Source organism: Caretta caretta, chromosome 8 (assembly GCF_965140235.1).
Source record: "Caretta caretta isolate rCarCar2 chromosome 8, rCarCar1.hap1, whole genome shotgun sequence".
In the NCBI taxonomy this organism is placed as follows: domain Eukaryota; kingdom Metazoa; phylum Chordata; order Testudines; family Cheloniidae; genus Caretta; species Caretta caretta.
In genome coordinates this window covers 70,804,035-70,816,677 of record NC_134213.1, presented here as the reverse complement: position 1 = coordinate 70,816,677, position 12,643 = coordinate 70,804,035, and the positions used below count along the sequence as shown (strand labels likewise).

Below are 12,643 nucleotides of genomic sequence, written 5' to 3'. Positions count from 1 at the left end.
ACCTAGATGTCCTCCCTGCCTTCTGGAAAGATCTTAATTGGCCCCAGGTTTCTTAATTGACCTGGAGTAGCTGCCATTTGCTTCTCCTGGTAACAGGGATTTGTTTAGCCTGTGGCTAATGTATCTGTCTCCCATTACTTTACTATAGTCATCTGGCCATGCCCTGTCACAGTATATACACTTGGTAGTGTGTGTATATATATTATGACAACATCATATATACATTATATATAAAAAGCAGGAGACAACATCATATATATACACACATGCAAACACATGAACATACTAGAGCTGTCAATTAATCGCACTTAACTCACGTGATTAACTCAAAAAATTAATTGCGATTAAAAAAATTAACCACGATGAATTGCACTGTTAAATAACAGAATACCAACTGAAATTTATTAAATATTTTTGGATGTTTTTCTATATTTTCAAGTATATTGATATCTATTACAACACAGAATACAAAGTCTACAGTGCTTAATTTATATAATATTTGATTACAAATATTTGCACTGTAAAAATGATAAAAGAAATAGTATTTTTTTAATTTACCTCATACAGATACTGTAGTGCAATCTCTTTATCATGAAAGTGTAACTTACAAATGTAGATTTTTTTTGTTACTGCAGTCAAAAACAAAACAATGTAAAACTTTAGAGCCTAAAGTCCACTCAGTCCTACTTCTTGTTCAGCCAATCGCTAAGACAAACAAGTTTGTTTACATTTACAGGATATAATGCTGCCTGCTTCTTACTTACAATGTCACCTGAAAGTGAGAACAGGCGTTCGCATGGCACTTTTATAGCCGGCTTTACGTGTTTACGTGCCAGATATGCTAAACATTTGTATGCCCCTGCATGCTTCGGCCACCATTCCAGAGGACATGCTTCCATGCTGATGATGCTTGTTAAAAAAAATGGTATATTAATTAAATTTGTGACTGAACTCCTTGTCTCCCATTCTGTTTTACCCGCATTGTGCCATATATTTCATGTGTTAGCAGTCTCGGATGATGACTCAGCACCTGTTGGTTTAAGAATACTTTCACAGTGGATTTGCAAAACGCAAAGAAGGTACCAATGTGAGATTTCGAAAGACAGCTACATCACTCCACCCAAGGTTTAAGAATCTGAAGTGCCTTCCAAAATCTGAGAGGGACAAGGTGTGGAGCATGTTTTCAGAAGTCTTAAAAGAGCAACATTCCGATGCAGAAACTACAGAACCCGAACAACCAAAAAAGAAAATTAACCTTCTGCTGGTGGTATCTGACTCAGATGATGAAAATGAACATGCATCCGTCCGCTCTGCTTTGGATCATTATTGAGCAGAACTCATCAGCTTGGATGCATGTCCTCTGGAATGGCGGTTGAAGCATGAAGGGACATATGAATCTTTAGTGCATCTGGCACATAAATGTCTTGCAGCGCTGGTTACAACAGTGCCATGCAAATGCCTGTTCTCACTTTCAGATGACATTGTAAACAAGAAGTGGGCAGCATTATCTCCTGCAAATTGTAACCAAACTTGTTTGTCTAAGTGATTGGCTGAAGTAGGACTGAGTGGATTTGTAGGCTTTAAAGTTTTACATTGTTTTATTTTTGAGTGCAGTTAGTTTTTTGTACATAATTCTACATTTGTAAATTCAACTTTCATGATAAAGAGACTTCACTACAGTACTTGTATGAGGTGAATTGAAAAATATTATTTCTTTTGGTTTTTATAGTGCAAATATTTGTAATCAAACATAAATATAAAGTGAGCACTGTATATACTTTGTATTCTGTTGTAATTGAAATCAATATATTTGCAAATGTAGAAAACATCCAAAATATTTAAATAAATGGTATTCTATTATTGTTTAACAGTGCGATTAATTGACATTATGTTTTTAATGTTTTAACGTTTTAATGTTTCTCGATTAATCGAGATTAATTTTTTTAATCGCTTGACAGCCCTAATACATACACATAGTAAATGAAATTTCAGGACTTGATCTCTTTTCAAGTGCTCAGCATTCACAGTGATTATGCCATAAACCATAATCAGATCTCCATTTCAATGACTAATAAAGAAATATAACCACTGAATAAACTGTAAAAGATGAAACTGGAGTGGCAGCACCACTGCTCTTTGAAAGGGTACAGTATGCACTTCCCTCCCTCCAGCTATACCAGTTCTGTTCTCTGGTATAGCAAGTGCAATCCACCTTTGAGATGTCAAGCATTGTCAAAGGCACCAGCCTAGAAGGGTTCTTGCACTTGGTGGGAATATTCATCCCAGAGCACAGAGTACCAGTTAATCTCTTGTGGCCAGATCCAGGCCCTATTGATTTTTGCCATTGACTTCCTTAGGATCAGAATTGCCCCTTAAATAGAGCATACGCTTTTGTATGAGTGCTCTGCTTTGGGATGAATTTTACCCTAGGAGAGAAAGGGCGTCAAGGGCTGGTTCCTGTACAAGGACAGAAGGAGAATTCAGAAGACTACTTATTTGCTTCACCACCCTTTGTACACCATCATGTAAGTAGCCACAATCTGCCTTTTAAAGTATATTTCAAACATTTCAGTATGGTACAGTCTTTCATAGATTTTTTTCTCAACATCTAAGTACCTTTTGATATTTTGCTTTTTAAAATAAGCTTGCTGTGATTGCATTTACTTTATCATAGAGGCTGAAATTCACTTAAGTGCAGAGGTATTAATTGATGAATATTGCCTTGATCATCTCTGAACTGAAGTAAATTTCACAAAGAATTTGCAAACTAAGAAAATCTGCAAGTGGTATTGCTTTATCATGCCAACTCTAAACTTATGTTAAGTTCACCTATGACTTTCTGAACTATATTTAAATAAAATCATGATACGATATAGACATCACAGGTGTGGAAACATCACTCTTCTAAAACAAAAGATTCCTGAAAGACAGCTAATCCCATTTGTATCAGAAGAAGTCTTTGAGACACTAACACAAGGAAGGATAAATGTACTGCATTTCTGAGATCTACAGGGCCAGAGGTCTTACAGTTCTCAAAGCTGTTAAAAGTCATTCTTCTCTGGGTGTTGCAATTTCTTGGGCTGAATACAAAGCATCTTTGTATGTGGAAATCTGCAGAACAGCTATTTTCATGAACATTTACAGACTGTGGTGCACAGCTGGATATTTAGGCTTTTGCAAGAATACTGTTGCAGTTAGTAGTTATATTGAGCTTTCCCTGCATACTTTTTTTGGCATTGCCAAGCAGTCCTGATTATTCTGTATTGGAGAACATAGCAATTAAAGATGTGTAATTTCCTTCTTTCAGATGAGGTCAGCCTCTAACTGTACTAATAACTTGTCCCTGTTCAGTTGTGGCAATTGTCTTGTATATTTAAATTAAAGATTTTATTTACTGATCTTAAATTCCTTTTCTAACTTTGGGAATAAATGTATAAAAAGAGCAAAGAACTAATAGCATTATCCCTGAATTGGGGATAGATCCCAGTTCTTCAAATCCTTACATATAGTCCTTACTCACATGCACAGTCTTATTTGAAAGCCTATTGGACTACTCACCTCAGTAGGAATTTGAAGTATTGGCTCATGGTTTTGTATGCAGCTTTCCCTACATACATCTGCCAATGCATCTTAGTCCTAATATGCAAAACCCTTTGTTATTCTAGTCATGTACCTATCAGGAGGAGACACATATTTTGATAATTTTGCTAGGTTGTGCACAAATGAAGACCAGGATGAAAACATCAAACTTATTTTTATTTGTCCCCTTAAATCAAGCTTTGAATTATCTTGCCTAGAAATGAAAGACTAATGTACCAATTCAGTGTGCCAGCTATCCTCAATACTTTGGCTGAAGTTTTAAGAGATTAAAAAAAAAATAGGCCAAAGGAGTCCTGTTTCCACAAACAGTTATTGTAAGTGATTGTTGTGGTGTATTCTGAAAAATACTTTCACTGTGAAGAATTACAATTTCTATTCCTTCATCTAGGCTAGATAGAAACTAGCAGCAAGAGACATCTATTTTAAACACAAAGAATATCTGTGGTTATGAATGACACACACTTAAGCCAATCACTTGTTTCCTTTTCCTGTTTGTGTCTTAGACTAGAATAGTGATACTCAGTGGTTCAGGAGCCAAATTAGAGATCAACATTACCCAAAAGAGCCACAGTAGTGTGACTTCATTGTTTAATTTACTATAATATTCATATTTAAACAGTATGACGGGGAATATTTAATTTATATATATATAATTACCATAGCAAATAAGTTAACTTAATGCAAGTTGATAATTTAATTGGTTAATAACATAGAAAAGCATCCGGATTGGTTAATAATTTAATAATTAAATCACACTGTGTTTTAATATCATGTGCTGCAAAGAGCCGCAGGAAACACATTAATGAGCCACGTGCAGCTCACAAGCTGCTGTCTGGGTATCAGTGGACTAAAAGTACAAGGCAGTGGCTACCATTTTCAAATTTGGGTGCTTGAAATTAGGCTCCTGAATCCATATTTGAGAATCTAAATAAAAATGGCTTGATTTTCAAAGGTACTGAGCAACTCCAAATTCCATTTTCAGAAGCGCTAAAGATGCAAGTGCTCATTGATTTCAGAGGGAGCTGAGTTTGCTCATCACCTTTGAAATTGAGGGCATTTCTAGTTATGTTTTTAAATACAGATTCACCAGCCAGACTTTAGGCAACCAGGCTTGAAAATGTTGGCCAGTATGTATAAATTATTCCTTTTTTTTAAACTATATTGGAAATGTGTCATTTTTGGTGAAAGAGCTGCGCTATAGGTTCTATGTACCCGATCTGGTGCAAAAAAAATCTATCTGGGATGCCCATTCTTATTTTAATTTTTTCAGTGCCCATGGCTATGGTACCAATTTGGGTAATTTCTTCTGCAATAAATGTTAGTTGTTTTGGAAAAACGTGTTGACATTTCATAAAAAGGTTAACAAAACATCTATCTATCTATCTATATATAATGGTGTTGCATAAAAAATTGCAACACACTGTTAGGGTAAAAGGGCATTAGAAACATGTAAGTGCTGCCAATTCTAGTACACAATGGCATGAAGGAATGATTGTACTATAATTTCCCATAGAAATGTATAAACAGTAGTATTCTTTTCAGTGGGCAACAAAGGCCCACTCCTGTGAAAGTTCTATGCACCACCGGTGGTGTTGAGCGTCCTCACCTCCCACAGACTTGAGGGTGCTGGGCACTTCTGAGATATTCGGGCAACCATCTGATCCTACTGTTCTAGCCTCTTGTTAATTTCTACTGGAGTTGGTGTGGGTTTAGCATTATTATTATTAATCATATTTATTACAGTACTGCCCTTTGATTTCAATGGGGCTACTCGTGTTCAAAGTTTAGCATCATGCCTATGTGTATGTAAGAGCCCTGATCCATGACTGGGGCTCCTAGATGCTACTGCAATACAAATAATATTAATTAATTAAATGTTTGCAGAGTTGGGGCATAAAGTGGTAAAGGGTTTTGTTTATGAAATCAAGAAAGGAAATATATTTATTGGTCACTTAGTAATAGTCATAAACTTTTTGATAGAGATAGATTAGGAGTGGTTTGGTACTGCTAAGGGGTGAAGAATGCCATTCAACTACTGTACTCTGCTGCACCACTGGAGGGTTTTATTTTTATATAAATAAACACAAATTGATTGTGTTTCCCTTTTAGATCTTTATTTGGTACACTGGCCCGATGCACAAGTTCCTGGTAAAAGTAATCGTGAGGTCCGAGCTGAAACCTGGAGAGCCATGGAGGACCTATATGAGAAAGGTGGGAGGACTGTAAAAAAAATCACTGTTTACAGGAGGGACTGTAACTGATTTAAACGTTCAGGAATCCAATAACATTGTGATAGGGTGGGATTTTTCAAAGGAGCCTGAGAGAGTTAGGTGCCCAAATCCCATTGTCTTTCTATGCCACTTGGGTATGCAAATCACTTGTGCACCTTTAAAAATCCCAGCCTTACTCAATATTATCCATGTGGCAAGCTAAGCAAAAAGAGTTAGCTGCTGCTTGTAAATAACATATTGCCATGTTGTGGTCCTGAAGAAGTAAATGCTGTTATGTATGATTTTTTTGAAATTGTCTATATTCTGTAGATTACAGTACATTTTGTGCTGGGCTGCAAATGGTATAAATTCAAAGCCATGCCATTTAATTTAACTTCCATTTGTTTGTTTTTTTTAACTGTAAGGTGCCATTTCGCCTTTACATAGCCCTGGTCTACACTAGGACTTTAGGTCGAATTTAGCAGCGTTAAATCGATGTAAACCTGCACCCGTCCACACAATGAAGCCCTTTATTTCGACTTAAAGGGCTCTTAAAATCGATTTCCTTACTCCACCCCTGACAAGTGGATTAGCGCTTAAATCGACGTTGCCGGCTCGAATTTGGGGTACTGTGGACACAATTCGATGGTATTGGCCTCCGGGAGCTATCCCAGAGTGCTCCATTCTGACCGCTCTGGACAGCACTCTCAACTCAGATGCACTGGCCAGGTAGACAGGAAAAGAACCGCGAACTTTTGAATCTCATTTCCTGTTTGGCCAGCGTGGCAAGCTGCAGGTGACCATGCAGAGCTCATCAGTACAGGTGACCATGATGGAGTCCCAGAATCGCAGAAGAGCTCCAGCATGGACCGAACGGGAGGTACGGGATCTGATCGCTGTTTGGGGAGAGGAATCCGTGCTATCAGAACTCCGTTCCAGTTTTCGAAATGCCAAAACCTTTGTGAAAATCTCCCAGGGCATGAAGGACAGAGGCCATAACAGGGACCCGAAGCAGTGCCGCGTGAAACTGAAGGAGCTGAGGCAAGCCTACCAGAAAACCAGAGAGGCGAACAGCCGCTCTGGGTCAGAGCCCCAAACATGCCGCTTCTATGATGAGCTGCATGCCATTTTAGGGGGTTCAGCCACCACTACCGCCGCCGTGTTGTTTGACTCCTTCAATGGAGATGGAGGCAATATGGAAGCAGGTTTTGGGGACGAAGAAGATGATGAGGAGGAGGAGGTTGTAGATAGCTCACAGCAAGCAAGCGGAGAAACCGGTTTTCCCGACAGCCAGGAACTGTTTCTCACCCTAGACCTGGAGCCAGTACCCCCCGAACCCACCCAAGGCTGCCTCCTGGACCCAGCAGGCGGAGAAGGGACCTCTGGTGAGTGTACCTTTTAAAATACTATACATGGTTTAAAAGCAAGCATGTGAAAGGATTACTTTGCCCTGGCATTTGCGGTTCTCCTAGATGTAGTCCTAAAGCCTTTGCAAAAGGTTTCTGGGGAGGGCAGCCTTATTGCGTCCTTCATGGTAGGACACTTTACCACTCCAGGCCAGTAACACGTACTCGGGAATCATTGTAGAACAAAGCATTGCAGTGTATGTTTGTAGTGTATGTAGAACAAAGCAATGCAGCTGGCATTCAAACAACATCCGTTCTTTATCTCTCTGTGTTATCCTCAGGAGAGTGAGATATAATTCATGGTCACCCGGTTGAAATAGAGTGCTTTTCTTCAGGGGACACTCAGAGGAGCCCATTCCTGCTGGGCTGTTTGCCTGTGGCTAAACAGAAATGTTCCCCGCTGTTAGCCACAGGGAGGGGGGAAGGTTGAGGGGGTAGTCACGCGGTGGGAGGAGGCAAAATGCGACCTTGTAACGAAAGCACATGTGCTATGTATGTAATGTTAACAGCAAGGTTTACCCTGAAAGAGTGTAGCCACTGTTTTATAAAATGTGTCTTTTTAAATACCGCTGTCCCTTTTTTTTTCTCCACCAGCTGCATGTGTTTCAATGATCACAGGATCTTCTCCTTCCCAGAGGCTAGTGAAGCTTAGAAAGAAAAAAAAAACGCACTCGCGATGAAATGTTCTCCGAGCTCATGCTGTCCTCCCACACTGACAGAGCACTGACGAATGCGTGGAGGCAAATAATGTCAGAGTGCAGGAAAGCACAAAATGACCGGGAGGAGAGGTGGCGGGCTGAAGAGAGTAAGTGGCGGGCTGAAGAGAGTAAGTGGCGGGCTGAAGACAGGGCTGAAGCTCAAATGTGGCGGCAGCGTGATGAGAGGAGGCAGGATTCAATGCTGAGGCTGCTGCAGGACCAAACCAGTATGCTCCAGTGTATGGTTGAGCTGCAGCAAAGGCAGCTCGAGCACAGACTGCCACTGCTGCCCCTCTGTAACCAACCGCCCTCCTCCCCAAGTTCCATAGCCTCCACACCCAGACGCCCAAGAACGCGGTGGGGGGGCCTCCGGCCAACCAGCCACTCCACCACAGAGGATTGCCCAAAAAAAAGAAGGCTGTCATTCAATAAATTTTAAAGTTGTAAACTTTTAAAGTGCTATGTGGCATTTTCCTTCCCTCCTCCACCACCCCTCCTGGGCTACCTTGGTAGTCACCCCCCTATTTGTGTGATGAATGAATAAAGAATGCATGAATGTGAAGCAACAATGACTTTATTGCCTCTGCAAGCAGTGATTGAAGGGAGGAGGGGCGGGTGGTTAGCTTACAGGGAAGTAGAGTGAACCAAGGGGCGGGGGGTTTCATCAAGGAGAAACAAACAGAACTTTCACACCGTAGCCTGGCCAGTCATGAAACTGGTTTTCAAAGCTTCTCTGATGCGTACCGCGCCCTCCTGTCCTCTTCTAACCGCCCTGGTGTCTGGCTGCGCGTAACCAGCAGCCAGGCGATTTGCCTCAACCTCCCACCCCGCCATAAACGTCTCCCCCGTACTCTCACAGATATTGTGGAGCACACAGCAAGCAGTAATAACAGTGGGAATATTGGTTTCACTGAGGTCTAAGCGAGTCAGTAAACTGCGCCAGCGCGCCTTTAAACGTCCAAATGCACATTCTACCACCATTCTGCACTTGCTCAGCCTGTAGTTGAACAGCTCCTGACTACTGTCCAGCTGCCTGTGTACGGCTTCATGAGCCATGGCATTAAGGGGTAGGCTGGGTCCCCAAGGATACATATAGGCATTTCAACATCCCCAACAGTTATTTTCTGGTCTGGGAATAAAGTCCCTTCCTGCAGCTTTTGAAACAGACCAGAGTTCCTGAAGATGCGAGCATCATGCACCTTTCCCGGCCATCCCACGTTAATGTTGGTGAAACGTCCCTTGTGATCCACCAGAGCTTGCAGCACTATTAAAAAGTACCCCTTGCGGTTTATGTACTCGGCGGCTTGGTGCTCCGGTGCCAAGATAGGGATATGGGTTCCGTCTATAGCTCCACCACAGTTAGGGAATCCCATTGCAGCAAAGCCATCCACTATGACCTGCACATTTCCCAGGGTCACTACCCTTGATATCAGCAGATCTTTGATTGCGTGGGCTACTTGCATCACAGCAGCCCCCACAGTAGATTTGCCCACTCCAAATTGATTCCCAACTGACCGTTAGCTGTCTGGCGTTGCAAGCTTCCACAGGGCTATCGCCACTCGCTTCTCAACTGTGAGGGCTGCTCTCATCTTGGTATTCATGCGCCTCAGGGCAGGGGAAAGCAAGTCACAAAGTTCCATGAAAGTGCCCTTACGCATGCGAAAGTTTCGCAGCCACTGGGAATCGTCCCAGACCCGCAACACTATGCGGTCCCACCAGTCTGTGCTTGTTTCCCGAGCCCAGAATCGGCGTTCCACAGCATGAACCTGCCCCATTAGCACCATGATGCATGCATTGTCAGGGCCCATGCTTTCAGAGAAATCTGTGTCCATGTCCTGATCACTCACGTGACCGCGCTGACGTCGCCTCCTCGCCCGGTATCGCTTTGCCAGGTTCTGGTGCTGCATATACTGCTGGATAATGCGTGTGGTGTTTAATGTGCTCCTAATTGCCAAAGTGAGCTGAGCGGCCTCCATGCTTGCCTTGGTATGGCGTCCGCACAGAAAAAAGGCGCGGAATGATTGTCTGCCGTTGCTCTGACGGAGGGAGGGGCGACTGACGACACGGCTTACAGGGTTGGCTTCAGGGAGCTAAAATCAACAAAGGGGGTGCCTGTACATCAAGGAGTATTTCAGGCAGGACTTCACGGAGGGTTCCAATAAGAAATGGTGCACCTAAGTTATCGTTCTTATTGGAACAAGGAGGTTAGCCTGGCCTCTGATTGATACATGGCTAGATTTACCTCGCTGCACCTTCTCTGTGAGTGACTGCAGTGTGATCTAGAAGAATGAGTCCCCTAGACAGGGGAGGGGGGGAAGCAAATGAGTACAAAACAAATCTGGTCTATTTCTTGTTTTGATCCACTCCATCTATCTTTTACATCTTTGGCTGGCAGCAGACGGTGCAGAAGGACTGCATGCCATCCACATCTCATGGCTGCTCGGCAGAAGATGGTACAGTACGACTGCTAGCAGTCCGTATCGCCTGCCCGCTCACCATAAGATGGTTCAATAGGACTGACTGCAGGCAGGACTAAAGAGAATGACCTGGTCAAGTCACTCCAAATTTAGTCCCTGCACCCATGTCTGCCCAGGCGCTCCCAGCCGACGTGGCCAGGAGCACCTCGGACATGACGATGACGGCTACCAGTCGTACTGTACCATCTGCTGCCACAAGGCAAGGGGTTGCTGCTACTGTGTAGCAATGCCGTACCGCGTCTGCCAGCACCCAGGAGACATAGGGTGACGGTTACCTGAGCGGGCTCCATGCTTGCAGTGGTATGGCGTCTGCACAGGTAACTCAGGAAAAAAGGCGCGAAATGATTGTCTGCCCTTGCTTTCACGGAGGGAGGGAGGGAACGGGGGCCTGACGATATGTACCCAGAACCACCCGCGACAATGTTTTAGCCCCATCAGGCATTGGGATCTCAACCCAGAATTCCAATGGGCAGCGGAGACTGCAGGAACTGTGGGATAGCTACCCACAGTGCAACGCTCCGGAAGTCGACTCTAGCCTCGGTACTGTGGAAGCGCTCCGCCGAGTTAATGCACTTAATGCACTTAGAGCATTTTCTGTGGGGACACACACACTCGAATATATAAAACCAATTTCTAAAAAACCGACTTCTATAAATTTGACCTTATTCCGTAGTGTAGACATACCCATAGAGCAGTAGTTAGTGGATCTTTGTTGTCTGTGGTTTAGAAAAGGTCAACTCAAGCAAGCTGATTGAATGAGGGACAGAAATTGAGCTGCGGGGTTTTTGTTAATTAACCTTGAAAGGAGTTACAAAGCTAAGGAGAAAATTCTTCTCTCAGATCCTTATGACTCTCAACTGTATTATTCTGCATGCACCGATCCCCCATTCACATTTAATGGGAGTTTTTCCAGAGCCAGGAAGATTAGAATATTCAGATTTGTCATGAATTTAAGAGGAGGATTTTGCCCCTAATGTATGCAGTATTATTATGAGGTTCTCCAGTAATGATATTTTCAAGCAATAGTAGTAGACCTCATTTACAATTCCATGGAAAGTTCCTAAGTATCAAAGTTGGATAACAGGGCTGAAAAAGACCTCCAACTCCTAACCCAGTGTTTCTCAATCAATGGGTCACGACCCCCAGATGGGCTGCGAAAGGCAATCAGGGGGTTTTGAAGCATTGAAAAATTTATTACAATGTAAAGCAAAGAAATTCTCGCTCACCCATTCCTCATACAATCATGTCCTTCAATGTCAAGTATTTTCTGTCAGCCTCTTGAAATACAGACACATAATTATACAGGCTTATCATTATTACCACTGATACATTCTTTTTACTTTTATAGCAAATGTAAGGAGATTGTGAATAAGGGGTTGTCAGCCTGTAAAGGTTGATAATACTGTCCTAACATATTCTTAAAGAACTCTACGTGGGTGGAATGTTGTTGGAATGCAGATTTGTGCTGAAGACATATGCTAAATTTAAAATTTAAATGTAATCACACATTTGACACTTTTGATTATTTATGTTTGTGTCTAGTTCATTAGACCCCGGTCCTGCATTTGGATCCATGCAGGCAGACCCCTGACTGAGCCTGTCCAGAGGTGCTTTGACTTCATAGAATCATAAACCATAGGATTAGAAGGGACGGCAAGGTTCAACTAGTCTAACCCTCTCCCAAGATACAGGATTTGTTGTGTCTAAACCATCCAAGACAGATGGCCATCCAGCCTCTTTCTGAAAACCTCCAGTGAAGGAGATTCTATGACTTCCCTATGCACTTTATTCCATTGTCCTATTGTTCTTACAGTTAGGACGTTTTTCCTGAGATTTAATCTAAAGCTGCTATACTGTAGTTTGAACCCATTGCCTCTTGTCCTGCCCTCTGTGGCAAAAGAGAACAACTTTTCTCCATGTTTTTTATGGCAGCCTTTCAAGTATCTGAAGACTGCTATCATATTCCCCCTTAATCTCCTCTTTTCCAAACTAAAGCATACCCAGTTCCTTCAGCCTTTGCTCATATGGCTTGCATTCCATCCCTTTGATCATCTTTTTTGATTGCCTCTGGATCCTTTCCAGTTTTTCTACATCCTTTCTATACATTGGTGACCAAAATTGGAGACAGTACTCCAGCTGAGGCGTAACCAGTACCGAGTAGAGTGGTACTATCACCTCCCATGACTTGCATGCTATAGCTCTGTTAATGCAACCCAAAAATGCATTTGCATTTTTGCAACAGCATCGCGCTG

At 42.4% G+C, this 12,643-nt stretch overlaps 1 protein-coding gene across 8 annotated transcripts in view; it reads left to right on the top strand.

Annotated features, from left to right (window-relative positions):
• LOC125641798 (putative oxidoreductase ZK1290.5) overlaps window positions 1–12,643 on the top strand; it is a 75,323-nt gene that overhangs the window by 29,552 nt on the left and 33,128 nt on the right. For all 8 annotated transcript variants that reach the window (XR_012669683.1, XR_012669682.1, XM_048862239.2 and 5 more), the window contains exon 3: window positions 5,710–5,811. Coding sequence is in view for 6 of the 8 variants with exons in the window: in XM_048862239.2 (XP_048718196.2) it covers window positions 5,710–5,811 (102 nt within the window). In the remaining 2 variants the exon portion in view is untranslated. The remainder of the gene's footprint in view (window positions 1–5,709; window positions 5,812–12,643) is intronic.